Raw genomic sequence first — 24665 nt, 5'->3', positions numbered from 1 at the left:
TGGCTTGGTCTTTTGGGTGTACAATTCTCTCTTCTCTTTTCTTATCTTCTCCCAAGTTCTGCTATGCTCAGCCATCAACCTAAAGTTGAAGACAGCTACGCCTACCCCACCTCCCAAATATGTTACATTTTCACAACTTCTTCTCATTATCTTTTCTTCTTCTACCCTTCCAACATAAACAACACCCCACATTCTTCACTCATATCACCACACTGCCATTCCCTCCATCCATCTATCTCTCTCTGTCCCAAATTATCATTGCAACCTCACAACATATTTAATTCTCTATCAACTTTTCTTTAAAACACACTGCAAAAACATGCCCTGCTGCATCCACTTTATATACATGTCTGTAACTTGGTTAATATATAAGGAGAGAACGACACACACAAAAAGTATCAATTTTGTAACATAGAGCTGCAGTATCAGTTGTAAGACATGCATGGTACTGGTACAGATGTAGCTAGTTCTACCATTTGAATACGCAGTTATATAGGGATGAAGCATGGAATCTAGCTCCATGTGACACTGGACCAAACATGGAAGAAAAATGTTTCTCACTGTAATTAATGTGGATAAGTTTTCTTGGTAAAACTACTCATTAATAAAAAAAAAATACATGAATGAGTGAATAGTAGTTAGAAATTGTGCAGTTTGCAGCAATGGTTGTGTTATTTTAGCCTTGGATGGAGAGATGGAAAAAGTTAATGATGGAAGGAGAAATAATGATACCCACTGCATAAAGAGGTTTTATTAAAATGGGTGTCTGACTGCAACTATTCCTCTTTAATTTATGCTACTTAATGTACTTTAATTTCTGTCATGATATACACAGAAATTGTCAGAGAGAGATGTGCTGGAGAAGCTAAGCAAATTCCATTCCTCAGATACACTTTTCTACAAAAAATTTATATTTAAAATAAACAAATAGTATAAATACTAATTATTTATATTTTTTTAATTATATACTTCAAATATTCTTATTTTATTGAAAATAACATAAGTCTATCATAGTTTACATAACAGGTTGAACCAATTCAATTACATCTTGACGTTATTATTTATTTTATACAATAACGAAAAATTAAAACGTGTGCGTACAGATTCATAGCGAATATACTGAGGATTGTATTTATATGCAATGTGACCACAAAATTGTATAAAGCAGGGCATTTTCTTTATTCATTAAAAGTGATTAGCATAATTAAGCTTTTACGTTGATTAATCAGAATTATTCTTTTAATACGAGATAAGGCAGCACGCCGTGTTTCAAAAGTCCGACACAATATGTAAACATCAGTAATGTTGTGAGGGGTCACGGCCACATAATCAAAGACAACTTGCCAAACCATACTTAGAGACAATAATCGTGTTTCTTTTTCTCATCGTTAATAGAATGTTAATTTTTTTTAAAGTTTTAATAATCTAATTCATCGTAATTAAGGAAAGTGATTGATTTATATTATAATAATAGATGCATATTTTAAAAAAAAAATATTTATCACTAATATTCTTTTTATCTTCTACAGTAAGTGTTTGTCAATACCCTTTTTATTCGTGTTAATTTAAATGTTTTTTTAGTCTAAAAATAGTTAACATAACGAATTACAATTTGACACTTGTAAATACAAACTTTAATTATAATTAACATGATATTTATAAATAGGAAGTAGTATTTGGTGATTTTTTTTCCCATTAGAGAGAGTTTTTTTTTTTTCTATGCAACATATGAAAAAACAAATCTTGTTAATTACAACATGTTTTGTGTAATTAACTTTTAGAATGTTCTTATAGTTTTAAAACTCTTACGCACGAAAGAACTTGCAAAGTTGTGTTCAGATGATTTTAAAAAACGAAAAGAAATATTTATGGATTGTATTTAAATATTTATTAAAACAATTGAAAAATAATAATCATTTGTACATAGTATAGTGGAAGGCCTGTGTTCAAATACTTCAATCTCTAATTAGTTTGAGAATGGAGTTGTATATAGTGATAAACTTATTCCTTATTGACTTCACTTAAACGTATGTGATTTTATTTGTCACTTATTTTTTAATAAAATATATGAGATTATTTTCATATGAATATAATCTCTTTATTGTCTTCATCCTTCATAGTTACTAGCATACCTTTTTAATATTATTATTTGAATTTATTTAAAGGAGGCTTTAACTACATTATCGTGATTGACCTATTAAAAAAATATGTATACAACACTGATGTGGTAATTATAAAAAAATAAATGTAAATAAAAGTTTCACATCTTTAAAAAAAAATATATACAACACTGATATTATTCTTTGCTAAAAATATATAGTTTACCGACTCCTCTTTGTAAGATATATTTTTGAAAAGTTTCAATGAAGTGGCTTACAAATTGATTTCATGCATTGTTCGAAGTTAAATTAATGAAAATCTATTTATTAATTGGACCATTAATTACATCAATCACGCTGTTCTTTATATTTGAGTTTAATTGGCTGAAACAGATATTTTTTGACTTTTGTTTTCTCATTCAGATAATTCAAACTTCCGAGTCAATAAATGTCGGCCTCTTTTATATTAGTATAAAAGATAAAAGAATAAAATATAATTTTTTTATTAAGACGAAGGAATTTTTAATATTCATTTACTTCTTCAAAATCATAAGAAGCACTTAAAATTACACAACGGAGTATTTGATATAATTTAAAATTTTTCACCACAAATTTTTAATTCTTTTCAGAGTCAAGTGGTATTTCAAAAATAAAAAAAAGATACTTTTATTATTTGAATTGAAATGTCATTTTTATTGAGTTGAGATGTCTTTTTCTGTAAGCTTTAGAGCAGTAAGCGAAGTTGCTTGTAAAATACTCCTATATATTTTTTGCTTATTTATAGTATTTACATAATCCTAATTAGGTATTAAAATTTAAGAAAATAACTTTATAAAGTGTATATAAATAAAATTTGATCTGACGTGGAAAGGCGTGTTTTGTGAATGACAAACCGCCATTGGAGAGTTGACCGTTGACTTCCCTCCAACACACTGTTGGCGCCATTTTCCGTTCCGTTTTGAGGCACCGTGGTTTAAAATGGGGATTGGAGTAGCTGGTAGAGGGGCAAATAGGTAATTGAAGGAAAATACGAGGGTAATAATGCACCCCACACCACACCTCGTGTCTCCTCAAAATAATAGAAAGTGCAAAGACGAAGGAACATAATAATAGTTGCTGCATCATCCACTCCCACGCCCCCATGATTGCGCGTGGACACAAACACACATCTATTCGCTGTTTACTCTTAATCATAGGCACGTCGATTACACACCTTATCATCCGGTTCGCTTCTGCTCCAAACCCGGTCCGCCTCTCTCTCATTGGATGATTCATCCTTAGCCACCCGCCGAAAATACGAAGAGAGGGAGAGGGAAAACTAAATTACTAAACTATCCCTCCTTTTGTAAGAAAAATGGCCACGTATTTTTCCAACACAATTTTTTTTAATCATTTTATGATTGAAATCATGAGTTTTTGTTAAATTAAATCTCTACTTTCATTTACCTCTTAGGCTTTATGATTAAAGAATTTAAAATTTAAAAGGCATAATTTTTGTGTGAAAGTGTAATATTGGCATTAAATAAAAGTTAAAATTTTAGTTTATAATTGTTGAAGAGAGTTAAAAGGTGATGTTAAAGTAGGAGAAGTTGTAAGGTTACTAACATGTATAAATATAATTAAATGCAGGGCAAATAATTAATATAATGATAAATATAATTAAATGCATGAGGTAATGGATGGGATCGAACCAGAAGAAGCAGCATAAGCCGAAGAAGTGTGGTCCGGTTTGAGATTTGATATTGTTAAAGAAAAGAAAAGAAAATAGAGATTGAATAATGGAAGCTGGTGGGGCTGCTATGTATATAATTCATGTCCTTATTATGTGAGGCCCTTTCCTCTTTTTCCAACTTTTGCTTTCTCTTCCCTCCGAATTCTCTCTCTCTTTCTTTCTCTCTCATTTTTTGATCTCTGACCTAATTGTCTCTGTTCTTTCTCTTCCATTCTCATCAACATCACCCAAGAGAACATCCCTCTAAATTTAGCGGCTATTTCTCATCTTCTTCTGCCTCCGTCACCTGGATCTGTCTCTCTATACACTCATTGTTTGACAAAATAACACTGGGAAGTTTTGTCATAGCTCAGCTGACTCTAGCTACAGGATAATAAGATTAAGATCACCCATTCAAGTCTTTTCATTGCTTCTCTCGATCCGCAAAATTCAACATGACTCCAGTTAATTTGGCAGGCCAGTTTGGTGACACCACATACACTAAGGTCTTTGTTGGAGGCTTGGCCTGGGAGACTCAAAAGGAGACCATGAAGAAGTATTTTGAGCAGTTTGGTGAGATCTTGGAGGCTGTTGTCATCACTGACAAAGCTACTGGAAGATCTAAAGGCTATGGATTTGTATGTTCATATACATATCTCTCTCTATCTCTTTTTTTTTGCTTATATACATATCATTATACACACACCTCAATAAATTAATTCTTTTGTCCAATTCCTATTACATACCACCACCCACCTAGATCTCAAGTCTAAACCAAGTAATATATATATATACTATATCACATGTTCTCTTTCATTATTTCCGTTTCAGGTTACATTTCGCGAACCAGAAGCTGCCATGAGAGCTTGTGTAGATGCTGCTCCCGTAATCGACGGTAGGAGAGCTAACTGCAACCTTGCTTCTTTGGGTGTCCAGAGATCTAAGCCTTCAACCCCAAAGCATGGTCCGTATATACATAAATCTGTATTTGTTCTTCTCTATCTTCTCCTTTTTCTTCATCCCAGTTCTTACTTTATTAAGGTCTCATTCACATAATGTATCAGATATCCCATAAGTTGCATAAAATCTTGTCTTTTTAGTTTGTCACCGTTGAAAGATGCCATAGCCATAACATATTTCTCAAACTATTCTCATCGATATACCCCACGTACATGCTCGTTAATGGATATTCCTCCCAAAAATTATTTGAGTGAAATCCAAGTCATGATATCTGCGTCGAAATATTCTTTGATAAAAATGGAAGACAACACAGCTAAATGACAGCTAAGATTGAATATTCTTCCAGAGTGGAAAGTTCTATTATGTTTTATCCAAGAGAGAGTTTTATTTCATGTATATTTTTGGGAAACAAATGGAAGAAATGTCCCTAAGAAGCATGGAACCAAAGCAGTACGTCCACTGAATTTGTTCCCTTCAGTTATTTTTTGGCCATGTTTCTTTTTTCTTACTGAAATACAACCTATTTATACATACAAACATAAGTACATAAGTCGAACTCATTTATACGATGTGTTTGTTTGGTTGATGATGTTCTATAAATTATTAATATTGGCAGGAGGAGGAGGAGGGAGGAACTTCAGAGTAATGGGTTCTTTCCAGACAGGATTTGGAGGAGGAGTTGGATCAGCTTTTCCTTCAGCAGCAACCTTCCCTCATTATGCTATCCAGCAAGGGATACCTTATAATGTTTATGGGTATGAATATGCTTTAACTCTTTATAGCATGCTACTGCTTTTTCTCTCTCTCTCTCTCTCTCTTCTCTACAGTTGTACTACTAAGGTGGGATCATGGCACGTGCATGCCAACTCATTCACAACAAAAACTCCCAAACATATTTTTTTACTACCCTTACCTTGCCTTGCCATTGCCACCCACTTCATCTCTATTCAACCTACACATCATACCTATGCAGCACTAGAGAGAGATTTTCTGTCAACCCTCTCTTTCTTTTCTTTTTCTCTCTCTCTCTCTCTCATGTGCATGAAAACTCCACATTCTCAAATTCATGCACTGTGTCTGCACTACCCTCTCTTATTATTGCTTCACGTTCTAACCCTTTTCTTTCCTTATTCTTTTATCGCTATTTTTCAGGTACTCTCCTTACTCGCCGGATTACACTTACCCTACGGTTTGTACATTTTTTACTTTCACTTTTACTTTCTTTTTTTCTCTTTCTCTACACTAAATCTTTTACTTAGGATGCGTTTTCTTGCGTAGCTTTTAGGACACACCACCTTTTAAACCTGAAATCAAACTGTTTCCACTGTTCTTCCCCCCTCCCATGCTACATCACACTAAACCGACTTTTGGAAAATTTTCAATACTTCAACAAATCTTCAACGTAGCAATTTGGCAAAGAAGATGCCGGGCTCATCAAAAGTAAACATGCTCTTAACTACTAGCAACAAAACAACCTATAAGACCCGTTCCATTTTTAACGTTTATTAGTGTTATGAAAATGATGAATCACCCATACGTGTGTTTCTATATCTGTATGGAATAATAATAGACTTCATGTAAACGATATATAGTTATTTTTTATACAAAATAAAATAAATAAATAATTACAATTAAATATTATCGTAAATAATAAAAAGTAAAATGCATACATGGATGATAATAAAGCAAAGGAATGAAATGAAATAAAAGAAGAGAGTGGGTAGGGTGGTAATTGTGTTTGTTTGGACAACACATAATAGTACCCTACAAAATGTGGAGATGAAGGTGGTATAAGTCGGTGGCATATGCACTGTTTGTATAATTGATTCCCTCCCTTGGGACAAGCAAAGGAGTAATGAGTGAGTGAGCCTTAGTCAAAGTGTTGTCTGTCCTGTCTTTTCCCCACCAATATTATTTCTTTTTTCTTTCATCAGCTCGAGTTTGTGGTCCATTTCTCAGTCATGTGCTACGCATACTTTCATACTCTTCTAAATTCAAGTGCTTCTGCACTGCACACCCTATTTTTTTAATCAAACAAAACCATGCTGCTGGTCCACCTTTTAATTAATAAGTGAATAAATCAAATAGATGCGAAATATTGCTGACAAGGTAGAATTATAATAAATAAAGTAATTGAAATGTGGTATCTACTGTTGAATAACGTGGAAATTGAAAAATGGAAAATGGCATGCATGCTGCAGAGCTACTATGGTGTGTATGGAGGAGCAACAGCACAGTACCCAGTTTATGGAAGTGGGCCGGGAGGGATGATGACGGGTGCTGCAGCTTTCTACCCATATCTGCAGTACGGCGGAGAAGGGAGTGGCGGCGGTGGCACAAGCGGGGGCTATAGTTCAGGGCAGGGTTACGGTGTGAACTATGCCCCTCACCTCTTTCAGTATTCTCCGATTGCTTCCACTGCAGCAGGTGCCTATGCCCAGCACTACGGAACACCCATGTCTCTTGCTCCTTCCCCTGCCTTGCAATCAGGTTTGGTTTCTGCTACTTTTCTTTCATTCCCATTCCAATACATGAGTGATTAAATGGGGCGCTAACATCTTTGACAGTGTGTTTCGCTGTGCCGCAGGCGTGACCGTGTCCCTTCAAGCTCCAATTCCTCATCGCTAGAGACTCATCTCAAATTAGCTATGTCAAAACTTCCCAGTTGCTTCTTGAAGTCTCTGATCATTGTCATCATCATCATTATCATCAACCTTTGCCCTAACCATGGTGCTCTCTCTCTCACACACACCCACTCTTTCACTAACACAATGCAAAGTCCATCAATGGCATTTGGGCTTTTCCAGCATATATAAGAAGCCCCCCGTAGGGGCTAAAATGTTTCTCCACATCTGGAGAGTCATGCATTTCTTTTTCTCAAAAAAATGTTGCATCTTGAATGAAGGGTTCCCTCAGGNGAACCGCCGAAGCAACAGGAGCCGGCCACCGGAAATGGCTGGCTGAGTTGTTGGAAAAAAAAAAAGAACAGCAAAGCTTGGCCCTGGAAAGGCCGAGCCNAAAAGAACCATCTTNTTGACTTGTGCCCAAGGCGGGCTAAGTAAAAGTGTAGAATGGTTTGAAAAATTGTAAATGGGAAGTAGCTCATGAACTAGAAATGAAGTTAGTTCTGCAAAAATAGGTATTATTCCCTCCAATCACTGCTATAATCACCTCTGCATGAAGAGGAGCTTTTAGCAATCATGGACATTGGATGTCCCAGCTTTTTTGTATGGTAACATCTAGCTAGTCTTAGGCATTAGCTTTAGGATCAGTCATGTCTTTTTATAAATATGTTTTCTCAACTTCATTTCAATTTTCTCAAAAAAGAGTTTTAACCAACCAATCAATTCACAATCTTCCCTTTGGGTAAGGGGAGATAATATCTAACTACTGTTTTTTTCTTCTTGCTTTTTCCTGTAAATTCAATGTGGCTAAACTATGGGAGTTTAAGCCCAATCCACTAATCCTTAGGAGGGATAGTGTTTTATTTTCCCTTTTAGCATAAGTAGTAGATTTCATCATCATGTTGAGAACTGCATCAATGGATGCACAACTCAAAACACTTGCATGTAACCCTGGGAGATATTTTGGTTCCCTTGGGTTCTTCACTTACTCACCAACCATGGTTAGGACATAGGTGAATCTCATCACTCTCTGTCTCTTTCTCTCTCTCTTTCTCTCTTCTCCCTGCTTTTCTATCTGCCAACTTTTACATCGAGATGGACCTTGATACTCTATTAATTATATGTTTAAGCCTATATGGTTTGGATTGTAATTAGGAATACTGAAGTAGGAGGATTTCATTCTCTATCCATGTCGGATGAGAATGGATTTGCTACTCATTCTACTATGTCTTTAATTTCATATTATGCTTGCTTCTGTTCAACCTATGTCAACATAAGCAAATCAAGTTAATTCTTCTACCAATGTTCAGTCAAACACATTTTATTAATTATATGTGCTAAATCTGAGGTTTACACACAGGTCTTGTTTATTAAACCTTGTTGCAATCCTCTTCAACCTCAAAATTAGTTTTTATTTTCAATCCCTACACATCATAAACAAACCTTTCAAGATCCCTCTTTTCTATTATAGATTCATGATTTAGGTAATCCAAAGCACACTTGTCTGGTATTATTTTAACTTAATTTAACAAATAGTACTTCGGAAACTCATACAATTTTATATGAAATTGTTGAAATTTAACAAGTTCTAATGTTGTCGAGTCCACTGTATAAGGTGATGTTCCATGGAACTTGAAATGTGTTACTTTAAAGTTAGTCCGTCAGAGATATTTTAGAAGGGTGTGTTGCTTCAATTCTGTATTTTTTTTAGCATAATTTCTATATGAACTCTAAAGATCTTAACTTGCAATTTCCCCGTAGCTTGATGTGCATATGTTGCAATTAAATCTACTATAGATTTAACAATAGTACTAATTAATGATGAATCAAAATTCGTGACAGTAGATCAAAGCCTCTAATGAACAAAAATATCTCATATTTTTCTAGCAATAACATAACTTTGTACTTGGTTTATGTGTGATCAATTGTGTTTGACTAATATGTCAACGTTTTAGTTAGCCTGTTTTGTATTTGTGACTTTTGGTAAATAGAAGGTAATTTGTTACACATATTGACTTGAGCCCAAAATGTAACAAATTACATTATTCATTAGTGCACCATTCTTTATTTTTTTAAGCTTTCTCAATGTTACTTCTTAAGCTATGATTGTAATTATGTTTGCAAATGAGTGAAATTGTTAAAATTTTAGTTGGTCTCATGTACAGAAAAAAGTTTCTGAATAATAGAAATTGAACGATTAAAATGAATTTACGATAAGGAATTTTCTCATTTAAACCTTTTTCTCTAAATAGTACTGAAGCTAAACCTAAATAAAAAGTATGACTTATTTTTTTCATTCAAAATCTTAAAAAATAATAGATTTATAATTTTTTACATATTACTTAAGGTGAGACTTGTGCTCCAAACAAATCTATCATATTATATTATCTATCTGCCAACAAATCTAATATACCATCATCTATTAAGAATGGATTATAAAGAAAAACTATTAACTTCTAATAAACGTAGCTCAACATTAACATTAAGCATTTAATGATGGTTTATTTTTTTTGCGGGCTATCTCATACGTTGAGATATTATTTATTGTAGAACCTTATCAATTAAGTTGTTCTTAAATCTAATATATTATCTATTAACATTGGATTTTAATAATAGTAAAAAAAAAAACTATATTAACTTTTACTTAACGTAGCTCTTGATATCAATCCTAAATATCTAATGATAGTTTATTTTTTGACTAAACTATCTGATACATTCGAATAATGTTCATTTTAGATCTTTATCCAATATGATTGTTTTTAAAAAACATCAGATAAAGAAAAATGAATGAGTATTTTAATTATATTTGATTCGATTTTTAAATAATATGAAAATATTGAATATGATAAGAACATGAATCATATTTTTATAACACTTTAAGAAAGAGAGATAGAAAAATAAAAGCGGCCAAGGCCTGCTGTGTTCTTACTCACATAGGCAGGCACAGGCATATTCTGTTGTGTTTCACAAAGCTAATAGAATAACAGTAATTCACGAAAAAATAATAAGCGCTTAATCGGTGTCTCCCAATTTCGGAGAATCCAACAAATGCTTCTTTTTTTTTTGGTTCTTGTTCTGCAAGGTTAATTTAGTGAGCATTCTCAAATGCTCTGGACTTTATGTAAGAAAGAGGAAGAGTATATCTATATGTATCAGATATTGGTGAAACCATACTGGAAAACATCGTATCTCAGATATGTCTGAAGAGGTTATGGAGTTGTCAGCAGAGAATTCATCAGTCTCAGGATTCAAGGAAGAGTCTTCTGAACATTCGCCATCTGAGAAGTGGTTAAAAACCAGCAAAGTTACTCCATTTATACAACTGGATATTCAACCTGAGTTCATTGAACAAACTAAATCAGACCATCTTGGATATGGCCACAGCCACCACACTCCTGAAGCTGGTGAAAAACATCATGCAATAACCAATACAGAAAAGACATACACTATCACCAGAAGAAAAGAAAAGCTATCGAGTATTCTACTTCCACTGTCTGCAGCTTCATACTATACTGGAGTATCACCGGAAATGGAAATTGTTGAATCATGTCAAACCATTGAAAAGCTAAACGCATATTTGAAAGCAAAAAAGGATGATGTCAATGCTGGTGTACCAGGCAAATTCTTGCGTGTAGTAATGGGTTCAGATGGTGTTGGTAATTTCTATTTCTTAACACAATCTTGACATAAGTTGAAATCTTGTGAACATGAATCCATGATTTTCCTGACCAGTATTTTTTTATGGAATAATATATTCTAAATGTAACTGTTAACAGATGTAGGAACTGTGGCTTCAATCATCACGTATTCCTTCTACCTAGATGTAACTTCAGAGAGCGATCAGTTCTGCACAGTACCAATCATTAACATCAACCGGGCAAATCTTGCTTCGCATGTTGAACTCAAGTGGTTGCTTGATTCATGTCATATTGATCAGTCATCATTAATTTTTGCAGATGAGGTAAGTTTGACGAGACTGTTCTACAATTATAATTTAGAAAAAAAATGTACTTACATCAAATTAGGTCTGCTATTTGTGTTTGGGATAAACCAAGGATATTATTAAAACTCCAATTTGCAATGCCCCTGCATTACAAACATTAGCCACACAGCAACACATAATTATGAACTTTTTCCTGTGTGTCCACTCCAAAAAGAATGCTTAATTATATCAATAAATTTGACAGATTGATTTGGGTTACTATGATCTATTTGGAAGTCTTAACATCGTGCTGTTGAAGGGAAGCAAGATTAACAGTAAGCAAGAGGTAATAAATTATGCAGTGGACACAATGTTCAGCTCTGGTTATAATCGTAGAGAATTACTGATATTATGTTCTTTTGAAAGCAGAAATTGAAGCATGCTGTGGTTGAAAATTTTCACTGCAGAAAGGTTAATTTACTGCACCTTTTTTTAACCATTCTATACACTTTTTTTTTTTTTTCATATTTAAGAACTAATGCATACCATCCATAAAACTCTTATTTCTCAGGGTGATACAATATATCCATGGGTTAAAACTGTCATCACAGGCGAGGTTGGTCTTAAATTCTCCAGACAATTTCAGTGATATCTCTTCGTGTATTTTTGGTTATCATAGTTTCCTCAATTTCAGTTTTAATCTTTATATATTAAAAGTTCAACATCTAGGTACCTGTAATTTTTACATGTTTAAATTTTGATGATTTGATATTTATTCTCTTTTTACTCTGATGACTATAGTTTTACTTTATTAGGTTTTACTCCCTCTGTTATTAGAACTCTGCACATATTTACAGGGAACTGTATGAATCTATGAAGTAAACCATACTACCCAATGATGCTCTCACCCATACTTATCATCCTTAGAGCTTTCAACTTGAAGTATTAACACAGCTGAACAAGTGTTAGCAGAAGATCTTTTTATCATGTGAACTAGTGTTGAATGATATAGAAGAATAATTTGTTTCTTCCATGGATGTATCATTACAAGGTCTCAGTTGTCATTTAACCATTTCTACAGGAATTCTCTTGTTGCACGGCCATAGCAGACAAATTTGTAAATTATTCGCCTGAAATTTTGGCTGGCAAATCATTCAGTAAATTTCTGGTACTTAAAAACTTCTAGTTCTAAATTTTGAGCTGCCTCTTATTTTCTTTAACTAAACGCATTACATTGGAGCAATTGCTAAGATACTTTTCTCATATGGTAAATATGATATAAAATTTGACCCCTTTCAGTGATTACCAGAAAATTTTTCATACCCTATACTTGTTTTGAACTTTTTACAATCTGGTCCGACCCGTTACTGTATAAAAAGAAATTCCCTGATTGACGATGGTTTTGCTAAGCAGGCTCTCTTGCCTTTGTGGTGTAGAACTTAACTTTTCTGATATTTTAATGTGATTTCTAAGATTATAGAAACATTTTTTTCTGAGAAAGAAAGAAAAGAAGGTTCATGCAATAATAAGATTATTATTCCAGAGTTGGTAGCATGATTCGTGGAGATTTTAGTGGTGTTGAAATACACCATGCTATTCACCTGACTTGTAGTGTTTTTTGTCTTGTTTGAGCGTTGTGTCCCTCATGTCTACCCGAAAATTAAAATGAAGTTTTGTCTTATCTTTGATTCCTGTGAATGCTTGCAGCTAGCTGGCATTCTTTTGGATACTGCGAATCTAAGGGACCCTAGCTGCACCTCCAAAGATAAGTACACGGCTTCATTACTGATCAATGGTGCTGGTCGTTATGGATGCAATGGCTTTTACCAATTATGTATGCCCCCACACCATTTTCTATCAATTTAGATGTTCACATGCTACTGCTACTGTTGAATCTTCTTCTTTTTAGAGCTTAACATACAAGTTTGTTAGAAAACCAACATATTTGAACTTGATCATGTATATATAAGTTGTATTGAATATATTTTGTATCTGATAGCTCTAAGTTGGTTCAGTATTGTATGTTGAAGTGTTTGTGATTTTCAGTGAAGTACAAAATGCATGACCTTTCCTCCCTCCAAGTAGCAGATATATTGTGGAAGGACTTCAAAAAGTGGACAGGACAAGGTATTGACTTTTGTTTGTATATATAAATAAATAAAGGTACCTTTCATAAATGAGTGTAATAAAAAGACATAACATTACTTTCAATTCTCTCTCTCTGCTTCTCTTCTGCCTGTCGGCAGTGTAGATATATGCATCAGATATGATATGTTTTATTTCACCATTATCATATTCATAAGCTAAAATTTCAATTGTATTGTAGTTTCCATTCTGGTTTATTTTGGTTCTGTTTGTTTTCTTGCCTCACATTTTTAAACAAATAAATTTTACATAATCCCAAACATCATAGTTTCAATCAATCTGCATGTACCACATAATCAAACAAAGGAGAGTTAACAAAATTTACTTTTTTGTCTGATGGGGTAATAAAGCAGAGAGTGGAGATTCAAGGTCATTGCAAATTGGCATGAGTTGCGTAGGACTTTCAATCGGACAGCTTCTTTCTCGCGCAGAAAATCTTGCACAAGAAATAACAAGCTTTCAGTGTCAGTTTCACATAAAACCTCCATTATTCAAATTTGCAATGCATTTCTAACTTTTATTACTTTGTTCTGCTTCAGTGTATGAGAAACTTCGAGCACTTATTGTGGTCACGGGGTACTTTACTGATGAAAAGAACTTCAAGGTTAATCAAACTCTGAATTTACATCTTTTATTTTAATAACTTTTCTTCTGTGATGGCATCACATAACAGTTAGCTAAATTATTTAAACAAACTTGTATTGGAAAATTCCACACACAACAACAGTAATTATATTTAACAACATGAGTTTGTGTTCTGTGCAATTGAAACTGAAACTGAAGAAGCTTTGTACAAATATGATTGACTGTGATAGAGAGAAGTTTTGATTTGCACGGAATCTACGAAGCTGTTAGAGAGTTTGCTCTTTTTCTTCGATTTTAATGCTTCCCGGCTGCCACTCAAAGCTTTGCACTTTCCAGGTTGGTTTCACCTTTTTCTTCCTCAAAAAGGACTTCTGTTTATTTATTTATTTTTGTTTCTGTACAGAGAAATAAGAATCTGCATGTCTTAAAGTAGAAAGAAATATAATAGAAAACTAAAATAAATAATTAATGTGGTGTAGGACTAATAATTATAGTATAGGAACTAAATCTATAATCAACCTTTCATAATTAATATCCATACCATCATTAAAAAATTGAACAGATTTAAGTTATGATGATGTTTATGGTACAATAATCAATGAGATCCAGGAATAAAATCTTTTTATTAAAATTTGGTGAGTGGAATAAAACAAAAGTTTTACATTGTAAGGAGTATTTTTTGAAGGATGCGAGTATAATTTGTGGTTATGTTCTTGAATATGCAATGAAGATTAGAGTGATAACATTTTTGTGGGTGGATGGCAGGTCTGAAGAATGAGATGAAAGCGTACGAGATCGATAAGGTTACATCAAGAAAAATAGTTGAACATCTCATACAAGAGTTCGTTGGGATACCAAAACCCTAGCTACCAAATTACTTCTTTATAACAAAACAAGATTCTCTACACTGCATTGCTCTTTCATTATCTAAACAGAACAGAAAGGGAAAATTAACTTATACTGCAGCGCAGCCACGATGTTTTTACGTGCAATGATTACATTAAAGAGAGTGAAAAAGCAGCACAGAAATAACAGAAGAAATGAAGAAAAAGGCCTTATTGTTTAATTGAGCTTGAACTTATGCAGAGCCACACCAGTACAATTTTTTAATATCCAATCATGTTTCTATTATTCTCAATAATTACATTTTTCAATGAAATAATCCACAATTTTCATTTCTTATCCATGCATAGCTCACAAAAATACTAAAAATTATTACATAATATACTCTTTTTCCAGCTCGATTTCGCTTCGCTTGATTCTTATTTATAAATTTTAAGAACTGATGAATAAATCTGTAAGTCAACCAACAGTAAGAGATGGATAAGATGCCAAACAAGTACGAAAGATATTTATATGCGTAAATAAACTGAAGATCAACTGATAATAAATGTTACTGCATGAGTAACATTTGCAGAAGTTGGATTTATCTTATACGAACAGATTTTTTACGAGTATCTTGTTCGGTATATTGTTTGGTATTATGGAGTGTGTAGATTCGTGGAAAGTGGATGAGTATTGAGTGATTGATTGAGTAAAATGAATAGGAATTGATTCGTGAAAAAGTTGCTATTGATGCAGTGAAACGAAAAAAATGAGTGGATGGGAAAATGGGTGTGTACTTGTATGTTCTTTATAGTGGTCCATCCATTCCACTAGTAGCTGATGGATGAATGAATGAATGGAAGGTGGAACAAGTGGAGAGAAGTGTCTGCGAGAGAGAGAGAATAGCACCTTCTTATGTCAATCTCTAAAGCATTTTTGCCCCACACCAAACCTCAATCACTGGTTCACTCCTTGACATTATGAAATGGTGTCAAACTCAAGCTAGCCTTTTTCTGTTTTTCTTTCACTCTTTTAGCATATTTCGATTTCAATGTCACGCTATATGTTTCTGGAAACTATTCTTTTTCTGTCATTCTCTCTCGGTCTCACACTCACACACGCCACTACCGAGAGGTAGTGTTAGTGCTAGAGTTAATGCTCAAGCTCTAATATCTCCAATTCTACTCCACTACAGATTTCTTCACTCTTGTATTGTACTCCTTTGGAAACTTCCAATTCAATACCAATACACACACTATGGAACTGTCAACACCCTTTTGTTCTCTGCTCCGTGTCTATGCATTTTCCAACACATCCCACTAACCCAACAATCTTTCTAACACTACCAACAAAACAAGACTTTGTTTTCCTCTCATTTTGAAGAAGAGATGAAGACAGACTTTGGAGGTCCAGCACAGTTTTTATGAATCAGATATCAGGTTCTTTTTTCAAGCCAGGTTAATCCTTGCTACTCAAATGAAATTCTTTTCCTTTCAATCTTTTATCATTTTCTTGTTCTGCTCTTTTGTTTTGAGTTTGGAATTGAAAAAAGGGCACTCCTTCAGGTTGAAATAGTAAGTTGTAACAGTTACTACCAGTTTAAACTGTTCTGATTGAAAAGCTACTTTTCTAAAAAAACATTTCAATTTCATTCTAATGTCCAGAGCAGGGTTGTTAGTAATAGTCCCTCATGATTAGAAAAGAGAAATTGCACTTGGCTATAATTATATTATGTGTGCTTTGCTTTCAGAGCAAATTAGATCAGAACCTCTTTTGTGCCAAAGATGCGAATGAGTGACTTCAAAGCATTATCCCTTTCTTCAATTCTTTGATTAGAATCATAGTAATGACGGTGCAATAGTTCTCTACAGATACAAACAAAATTGACCTTCCAACGTCACCTTTCTTTGATTTCTTACATCACCATATTGCTTTTCCTTAGCATTCTTTATTAATGTGCAGCTTGTTTATAATTTAATCTCAGTGCATGATTTTGTTCCCTGATCAGTTGTTTCCAGGATGGTCCCTGCAATAATGGTTTATTGATCACCCAAGTTCGAATATTATCATCCACCTTGCTGGCATTCCAATGATTCTATTTCTTATCTGAACTGACAAATTTGCCCCCAATCCTGTCTTAATGGCCAAGAGGCCCTGTCTCTTATCCTTTTTCCAGTTATTGGCAGTGCTCTTTCTCACCTTCTACTCTATTTTCCCGCCTTGTGTGTCTCAGACGTCGGAAAGCCACGCTCTTTTTCAGTTCAAGAACCATTTGAAGGACTCCTTGAATTATTTGGCTTCCTGGAATGAATCAAATTCTCCATGTGACTTTTATGGAATTACATGTGATCAAGTTTCTGGGAGAGTCACAGAAATCTCACTGGACAATAAGTCCCTCTCTGGTGTCATTTTCCCATCACTCTCAGTTTTGCAGAGCCTGCAAGTTCTCTCACTACCGTCAAATTTAATTTCCGAAAAGCTTCCAGCAGAAATAAGCAAGTGTACCAGCCTCAGAGTGTTGAATCTAACAGGAAATCAATTGGTGGGAGCAATCCCAGACTTGTCTGGGCTGAGAAACCTGCAAATTCTTGACCTTTCAGCAAACTACTTTTCTGGAAGCATCCCTAGCTGGGTGGGGAATCTAACAGGACTGGTTTCACTGGGTCTTGGGGAAAATGCATACAATGAAGGTGAGATACCAGGGACTCTTGGAAATCTGAAGAACTTGACCTGGCTTTATCTTGGTGGCTCCCATTTGGTAGGAGAGATTCCAGAATCACTGTATGAAATGAAGGCATTGGAGACACTGGATATGTCAAGAAACAAAATATCTGGAAGACTATCCAGATCAATTTCCAAGTTAGAGAATCTTTACAAGATTGAGCTCTTCTCAAATAATTTGACAGGAGAGGTTCCAGCAGAGCTTGCAAACCTCACCAATCTGCGGGAGATTGACCTTTCTGCAAACAACATGTATGGTAGGCTGCCAGAGGAAATTGGGAATATGAAGAACTTGGTTGTTTTTCAATTATATGAAAACAGATTTTCTGGAGAACTTCCTATAGGATTTGCAGATATGCACCATCTCATTGGGTTCTCAATATATAGAAACAACTTCACTGGGACAATTCCAAAAGATTTTGGCCGTTTTTCAGCACTTGAAAGTATTGACATATCTGAGAATCAATTTACAGGCGATTTCCCAAAGTTCTTGTGTGAAAGAAGTAAGTTGAGGTTTCTGCTTGCATTGCAAAACAATTTCTCAGGGACTTTTCCGGAGTCTTATGCTACATGTAAATCTCTGGAGAGATTTAGGATCAGTATGAACCAGTTATCTGGGAAAATTCCAGATGAGGTTTGGGCACTTCCGTATGTAAAGATAATTGATTTGGCGTATAACGATTTCACCGGTGTTGTACCTTCAGAAATTGGGTTGTCTACTAGCTTAAATCAGGTAGTTTTGACAAAAAACAGGTTTTCAGGTAAGCTCCCATCAGAACTTGGCAGACTGGTGAACTTGGAGAAGCTTTACTTGAGCAGCAACAATTTCTCTGGTGAAATACCGCCTGAAATTGGATCTCTGAAGCAGTTATCCTCTTTGCATGTAGAAGTGAATTCCTTAACTGGTTCAATACCACCAGAACTGGGTAATTGTGCAAGACTAGTGGACTTGAATCTTGCTTGGAATTCTCTATCTGGAAATATCCCCCAGTCAATTTCACTTATGAGCTCATTGAACTCTCTTAACATATCTGGAAACAAACTTAAAGGTTCTATTCCAGATAGTTTAGAAGCCATAAAGTTAAGCTCGGTGGATTTTTCTGAAAACCTGCTTTCTGGAAGAATTCCATCTGGTCTTTTTATTGTTGGAGGAGAGAAAGCTTTTATTGGAAACAAGGGGCTGTGTTTCGAGGGAAACCTAAAACCTTCCCTGAATTCTGATCTGAAGATTTGTGCCAAAAGTCATGATCAGCCAAGGGTTCCTGCTAATAAATTTGTCTTTATCTTTCTCATTGCTTCTACTTTTGTTGTTATTTTAGCTGGTTTGCTGCTTTTGAGTTGTAGAAGCCTCAAGCATGGTGCAGAAAATAGCATGCAACGTCAGAAGGAAACAAGTCAAAAATGGAAACTTGCATCTTTCCACCAAGTGGATATCGATGCTGATGAAATATGTAATCTGGATGAAGATAATTTGATAGGTAGTGGTGGCACAGGAAAGGTTTATCGAGTGGAATTGAGGAAAAATAGAGCCATGGTGGCTGTCAAGCAACTAGGGAAAATAGATGGTGTGAAAATTTTAGCTGCAGAGATGGAGATTTTGGGGAAAATCAGGCATAGAAATATACTTAAACTCTATGCTTCTTTACTTAAAGGAGGATCGAACCTTTTAGTGTTGGAGTACATGCCAAATGGTAATCTATTTCAAGCTCTCCATGGACAGATAAAAGATGGGAAGCCAGACTTGGACTGGAAACAGAGGTATAAAATTGCTCTGGGAGCTGCGAAAGGAATTGCTTATTTACACCATGACTGTAATCCGCCTATTATTCATAGGGATATAAAATCCAGCAACATTTTGCTTGACGAGGATTATGAGCCAAAAATTGCTGATTTTGGTATAGCAAGGTTTGCAGAAAAATCTGATAAGCAGTTGGGATATAGCTGTCTGGCTGGCACACTTGGTTATATTGCTCCAGGTAAGTTTGCCAATGCTTTCTCCCGGGAAATTTCAGTATACCGTTTATGTTTCATAAGCATTTGATGTTCATGTTTGAAACTGTTCAGAGACATCTGAGTACACTTGTGAATGGTAAAATATATCAGATAATGTGAATCTTGAGTTTTTTTTTCACATATGCTTCCTATTTATGTATGTTTGAAATTCAATAGCATGTGGTTAATGTATATATTGTGATGGTTGATGCAGAACTTGCTTATGCCACTGACATCACTGAAAAGAGTGATGTTTATAGCTTTGGAGTGGTACTGTTAGAATTAGTGACAGGCAGAGAACCCATTGAAGAGGATTATGGAGAGGCAAAGGATATTGTTTATTGGGTTTTGACTCATCTGAATGACCGTGAAAGTATTCTCAACATTCTTGATGAAAGGGTGGCATCTGAGTCTGTTGAAGATATGATGAAAGTGTTGAAGATTGGCATCAAGTGCACCACTAAGCTTCCTTCTGTGCGTCCCACCATGAGAGAGGTTGTTAAGATGCTAATTGATGCAGAACCTTGTGCATTGAAATCTCCAAAATGCCGTCATCACAAAGACACTAATGCCCTTCTCTGATGAGTTTCTTTTCAAATTGTAATTGTAATGTGAATCCTTTTCCTAACTTTGTAGCACTTTCATGACCATGCCGACATACATTTATATGATTATTGTGGCTTCCTAAAGGGTTGCTACCAAACCCTTTTTTCTTATTTTATTGCTTTGCGTGTTTAGGTATTTTGTGTATTATAGTACCACTACCCCCAAGCTCTTTTCACCTTTTCCTTTTCCTTTTATCGTGGTTTTCTCTTTCAAGTTATTATTTCCAAAAACATGATTTCCAAAAACATCTTTATTTCTAAAACTCATATTTTTTTTATTCAAATATTGACCCACTTTATAGCAGTGGTTCAGATTGTTGTTGGTAAGACGTTTTGTGAAGAAAAATCTAAGTTTGAAATACAAAAACTTTTTGCTTTGCTTCCATTTCTTCTATCAACCAAAGCTGCACCTAAGAAGCTTCTTTTGTCACTTGAGTTGTTGAAACAAAAGGAAAGAGTCTAGAAACACACATGTCAACGATAGATCTGAAGATTCAACAAGTTGAAAAGAACATATATTTTGGTTTGTTAGAGATCTCCTCTTTTAAAATTTTCCTTCTATTGGACTTTGTCTCGTGAAGAAATAAGCGAAACATTGACCGAGAAACCAGTAGCTGTTAGGAAAAGAAAATGAAAAGGAGGGATGTGAACCGTGTATTTTTTGCTTTAGAATGCACACTGATTCAAACTATTAATTCCACGTAATAATTTCCATTTCCTTGCTTGCTACAGAACAGAATCATGAATGAATGATACATTTGTTGGCGTCATCATCAATTACTAATTATTACAGAATTTTAAAACAAAAATGGACCGGGTTAGTATATATAATTGAGTAGTCTGGTGTGAGGCGTGACGTCGAAATTAGTATGAAAAAATGAAGAAAAAAAAAAAGTGATGCAATATACAAAAGTTGACTGTGTCAGAATGCAGGGAGCTGAAGATGAACGTGAAGAGTACGTGATGGAAAAGGAGATAGCAAAATAGGAAGAAGATAACGCTAATGCGAAGAAGAGTATGTTGTGGACCTAGAGAGTGTTGGTTGTGCTAAACATGCAGCCAATGCTCTTTCCAAGTTATTTACAACTTGAGACATTGTTGGTCTGTCACGACCTTCGAGCCTGACACAATCTGCAGCCAAATAACCGACAAACGCCACAGCCTCTATCTCAAAAGGCGTGGGAGGAGGCACTCTTTTGTCCAAGACTCTGTGAATCTCATCTTGATAAATGAATGGCACCACAAAATCAACCACATTTCTTGGCACCCCATTCTCGTTTTTATGGATGGCCCTGTATCCGGAGAGCAACTCCAGCAAAACAACGCCAAAGCTGTAGACGTCACTCTTGGGGGTCAAATGTTGAAGCCTGTAGTATTCAGGGTCCATGTAGCCAACAGTGCCAGCTGCCAGAAGTGAAAGGTGAGCCTCCTCATCTTCAGGATCAGGTCCCATTAGGGAGAGTCCAAAATCAGAGACTTTGGCAGTCCACTTGGCATCCAACAATATGTTTGCAGACTTGATGTCACGGTGAATGATCGGAGGAGTGGCGTATTGGTGTAAGTACTCTATGCCTCTGGCAGCATCCAGAGCCACCTTGATGCGCACCGGCCATGACATTAGAGCTGAAGTTTGGAGCTTGTGGAGATGGTCACCGAGGCTCCCATTGTCCATGTACTCGTACACCAAAATGCGTTCTTTAGTGTCTTCGTAGAACCCCACCAAGCGGACCAGGTTCTTGTGGTGGAGTCTGGAGAGAGATTCTAGCTCATTCACGAAAGCATTGTCTTTGTCCACTTGGGCACCCAAGACTGTGTAGGTGGAGGATGAAGCTTCGGCTCTTTTTATAGCAACCTCCTTCCCGTCCTCCAAAGTGGCACGATACACTGAACCGAAGCTGCCAACCCCAACTCTCTTCTCCTCAGAGAAATTGTTGGTCACTTGAAGCAGTGTCCCCAGAGAAAACTCCTCCAAAGGGCTCCCATTTCCCATGCTGATCACGTGACTCAGGCGCTTCTGAAGAACACGAGATCCAGCTTCAGCGTCGGGTTGTGGTTGAGAGTGGGATGACTCATCCAACCGGCCAGAATCATGGACACGGCTTCCTCTGCGTTTAGACTTGCAGTACCTGTGAAGGAAGAAAGCTATGACTAGCAACAGGGAACTGCACCCCACACATCCAACCACAAGGAATGCAACCATTCGGCTGCTCCAACGAGAGTGGTTTGATGGTAGCGATGGCTGTGATGGTGATGGTGATGGAGGTGGAGGTGAAGGTGAAGATTGAACCACTTGAGGGTAACAGGGTTGGCAAATGACGTCTGGAGACTGACATAGTTTGGCAGAGTTGGGCAAGGGCCCACAAGGGCACTTGTTCCTACAAGGTCCAGGGAGGACATCTTCAAACACCTTGCTGTCTGACTCAAAAAATGGAGAACCCCAACAGAGCAAGGAAAAATTAGAAGATACAACTCCACAGAAAACGCTTTTCTCTGCCACAATTGACTCAAAAAAAGTGTCTTTCAAGGTGGGCGGCATGGTGAAATTATCGGACCCCCAACAAACAACTCTTCTGTCATGCCCGAGTGCGCAGCTACGGTTCTCTCCCAACGCCAATGAAACGAACCTCCCTTGTGGCTTCTCACCCTCCATGTCTCCCCAACAAACCAAACCACCATCACCGGAGAGGACACAGGCATGCCTAAAGCCAGCTGCGACAAAACTATAATTCCCGCCAGGCGCAGGAACATCAACAACAACTCTACTACTACTAACCCTCCCCGTGCCTGTGCAATTAACGTCCCCCGTCGGTGATAAGCCACACACAAAATTCTCTCCCACGGCCATGCTTGACATTGACATGTTCCTCACACTCCCACTGCTCGAATTGAAGTCATGCCATTGCCAACACTCAAGCTTAAGGCTACTACTACCATTATTTACAAGACCGCAAACGTGGGTGTGGCTACTGTCAATATCTTGGAGAAGGGGTCCATTGTAGATGCGCTTATAGGGAACAGTAGTAGCATTGGCAGAGAATCTCCAACACCCCATGATGGAGATGGAAGAAGACGATGGCCCCAAAGCACATACAAAGCCGTTGCCGCCCACAATCTGAGAGTAGGTAACGTTAGGATTGACATCAAGCGTAAAAGACGGAGTCTGAGTCCGAGGAAAGGTTGTACAGTTGAGATTTGATTGTCCTTGTTGATTTGGATGTTGCAAGACGCAAATAAATGTTTGGTTTGAATGGGGGGTTTGAGAAATGGAAACAGTGGAGAGTGTGTTTATAGAAGGAATACAACAAAAAAGGAAAAGGTGGCAGAAGAAGGAGCGATTAAGGAGAAAAGCTGCCATTGAATTGTAAATGAATAGTAAAAGAATTCATTAATTTCATGGTGAAGCTATTAGTGTGATTAGAGAAGGGAAGTGATAAGAGGTTTTTATGAGAAGGAGAATGGCAAAAGGCTATACGCGGTTTTACAATAGTCACACTCAGACACAGAAACAACACTGTCGTTTTTAGGACTCAGCAACCTATGCATGACCGAGTCTACATATCTATGTTCTCTGACTCGGTTTTCCTTCTCCAAATTATATGCTACTTGGTCATTTCACTCAAAAAATATATTACTTTTTATAATTAAAATAATTACTTGACAATTATATTATAATAACATAAATTTGATGGATCACTGCTACGTAGTTTCTTTTTCTCCATGCAATTTGGTTAACAAGGATAACAACAAATTCACATAGCATCACCTTCACATTATACTAATTCATCACAACCAATACTTTTTAACACAACGATACTTACACAATATTTTTTTTTAAATAAAAACAGTTTAAATACCTTTTTTTTTTAAATCATAATAGAATTCTAATCTTCAAAATAATGATACTTATATAATAATTAATTTTAATATCACTTGTAAAATTTGGGATCAAAAGATAATATGGTATAAAGATTATGATTTTTTGTTTTATAAAAAAAAATATTTGTACTGTGTATTCGCACGACTACTCTATATATCAAGCAAGCAAGATTAATGTACTATAACGATTAGTGGTCATGTTTATGAAGTGATTAAGCAGCCATAAATTCAAAAAAAAAAAAAAAACCTTAAATACAATTTATAATCGAGTTTACAAGGAAAATGTATTTACTATATATTGAGCATGATTATGATTGTACTAATCGCAAGTTCATCTTGAAATCTATAAATATAAATATGAAATAAGAATGTAAATGATTGCATATATTGTAAATTTAAAATTTTACTGAGATAACTAATAGATTATATTATTGACTTGAGTGTGAAAATACCTTGGACTGGAATTCATCCACACAATTTAAAATTGAAATACCAAATACTTGAGAAAACTTTACAACTCAGATAAAAAACGAGATTTAACTACCTATAAAAAAAATGTGTAAAAATGTTTTGATTGTGATCCTCCACTCTACGTACAAA

At 35.5% G+C, this 24665-nt stretch overlaps 4 protein-coding genes across 7 annotated transcripts; 3 read left to right on the top strand and 1 right to left on the bottom strand.

Annotated features, from left to right (window-relative positions):
* Window positions 1–3927: 3927 nt before the first annotated feature.
* LOC106756226 (RNA-binding protein 24) lies at window positions 3928–8769 on the top strand. Of its 2 annotated transcripts, none has more exons than XM_014638551.2 (6): window positions 3928–4448; window positions 4642–4774; window positions 5387–5525; window positions 5923–5959; window positions 6972–7260; window positions 7358–8769. In XM_014638551.2, exons 1-6 carry the CDS (start codon window positions 4266–4268, stop codon window positions 7396–7398), a joined length of 822 nt encoding a protein of 273 aa, XP_014494037.1. In that variant the 5' UTR covers window positions 3928–4265; the 3' UTR covers window positions 7399–8769. The 2 variants fall into 2 exon arrangements, with proteins under 2 accessions (XP_014494037.1, XP_014494038.1); XM_014638552.2 differs by having other exon boundaries at window positions 7338–8769.
* A 1703-nt stretch (window positions 8770–10472) lies between these two features.
* Window positions 10473–15128, top strand: LOC106777981 (exopolyphosphatase PRUNE1-like). The gene is made up of 12 exons (XM_022787338.1): window positions 10473–11050; window positions 11171–11355; window positions 11582–11662; window positions 11746–11787; window positions 11888–11932; window positions 12398–12484; window positions 13024–13150; window positions 13363–13443; window positions 13815–13925; window positions 14001–14065; window positions 14277–14382; window positions 14812–15128. Exons 1-12 carry the CDS (start codon window positions 10591–10593, stop codon window positions 14910–14912), a joined length of 1491 nt encoding a protein of 496 aa, XP_022643059.1. The 5' UTR covers window positions 10473–10590; the 3' UTR covers window positions 14913–15128.
* Window positions 15129–15573: 445 nt separating this feature from the next.
* On the top strand, window positions 15574–20305 carry LOC106756222 (receptor protein-tyrosine kinase CEPR2). Of its 3 annotated transcripts, none has more exons than XM_014638545.2 (3): window positions 15574–16310; window positions 16880–19568; window positions 19799–20305. In XM_014638545.2, the coding sequence occupies exons 2-3, from the start codon at window positions 17012–17014 to the stop codon at window positions 20164–20166; spliced, it is 2925 nt and encodes a 974-aa protein (XP_014494031.1). In that variant the 5' UTR covers window positions 15574–16310; window positions 16880–17011; the 3' UTR covers window positions 20167–20305. The 3 variants fall into 3 exon arrangements, with proteins under 3 accessions (XP_014494031.1, XP_014494030.1, XP_014494029.1); XM_014638544.2 differs by having other exon boundaries at window positions 15574–16328; window positions 16890–19568; XM_014638543.2 differs by having other exon boundaries at window positions 15574–16328.
* A 352-nt stretch (window positions 20306–20657) lies between these two features.
* LOC106756608 (serine/threonine-protein kinase-like protein CCR4) lies at window positions 20658–23857 on the bottom strand. Its single transcript, XM_014639101.2, has one exon. It carries the CDS (start codon window positions 23542–23544, stop codon window positions 21190–21192), a length of 2355 nt encoding a protein of 784 aa, XP_014494587.1. The 5' UTR covers window positions 23545–23857; the 3' UTR covers window positions 20658–21189.
* Window positions 23858–24665: the final 808 nt, after the last annotated feature.

This window comes from Vigna radiata, chromosome 2 (genome assembly GCF_000741045.1).
Source record: "Vigna radiata var. radiata cultivar VC1973A chromosome 2, Vradiata_ver6, whole genome shotgun sequence".
NCBI classification, from domain to species: domain Eukaryota; kingdom Viridiplantae; phylum Streptophyta; class Magnoliopsida; order Fabales; family Fabaceae; genus Vigna; species Vigna radiata.
The sequence above is the reverse complement of the archived record's forward strand: the minus strand, read 5'-3'. Positions and strand labels throughout refer to the sequence as shown.

Excerpts from the sequence above, each read along its gene's own strand:
- LOC106756226 (XM_014638551.2), top strand. The coding sequence starts at position 4,266 with ATGACTCCAGTTAATTTGGCAGGCCAGTTTGGTGACACCACATACACT. Across the intron at positions 4,775-5,386 it reads GCCTTCAACCCCAAAGCATG|GAGGAGGAGGAGGGAGGAAC; the intron begins GTCCGTATATAC and ends TAATATTGGCAG. Across the intron at positions 5,960-6,971 it reads CGGATTACACTTACCCTACG|AGCTACTATGGTGTGTATGG; the intron begins GTTTGTACATTT and ends TGCATGCTGCAG.
- LOC106777981 (XM_022787338.1), top strand. The coding sequence starts at position 10,591 with ATGTCTGAAGAGGTTATGGAGTTGTCAGCAGAGAATTCATCAGTCTCA. Across the intron at positions 11,356-11,581 it reads CATTAATTTTTGCAGATGAG|ATTGATTTGGGTTACTATGA; the intron begins GTAAGTTTGACG and ends TAAATTTGACAG. Across the intron at positions 12,485-13,023 it reads AATCATTCAGTAAATTTCTG|CTAGCTGGCATTCTTTTGGA; the intron begins GTACTTAAAAAC and ends GAATGCTTGCAG.
- LOC106756222 (XM_014638545.2), top strand. The coding sequence starts at position 17,012 with ATGGCCAAGAGGCCCTGTCTCTTATCCTTTTTCCAGTTATTGGCAGTG. Across the intron at positions 19,569-19,798 it reads ACTTGGTTATATTGCTCCAG|AACTTGCTTATGCCACTGAC; the intron begins GTAAGTTTGCCA and ends TGGTTGATGCAG.
- LOC106756608 (XM_014639101.2), bottom strand. The coding sequence starts at position 23,544 with ATGGCAGCTTTTCTCCTTAATCGCTCCTTCTTCTGCCACCTTTTCCTT.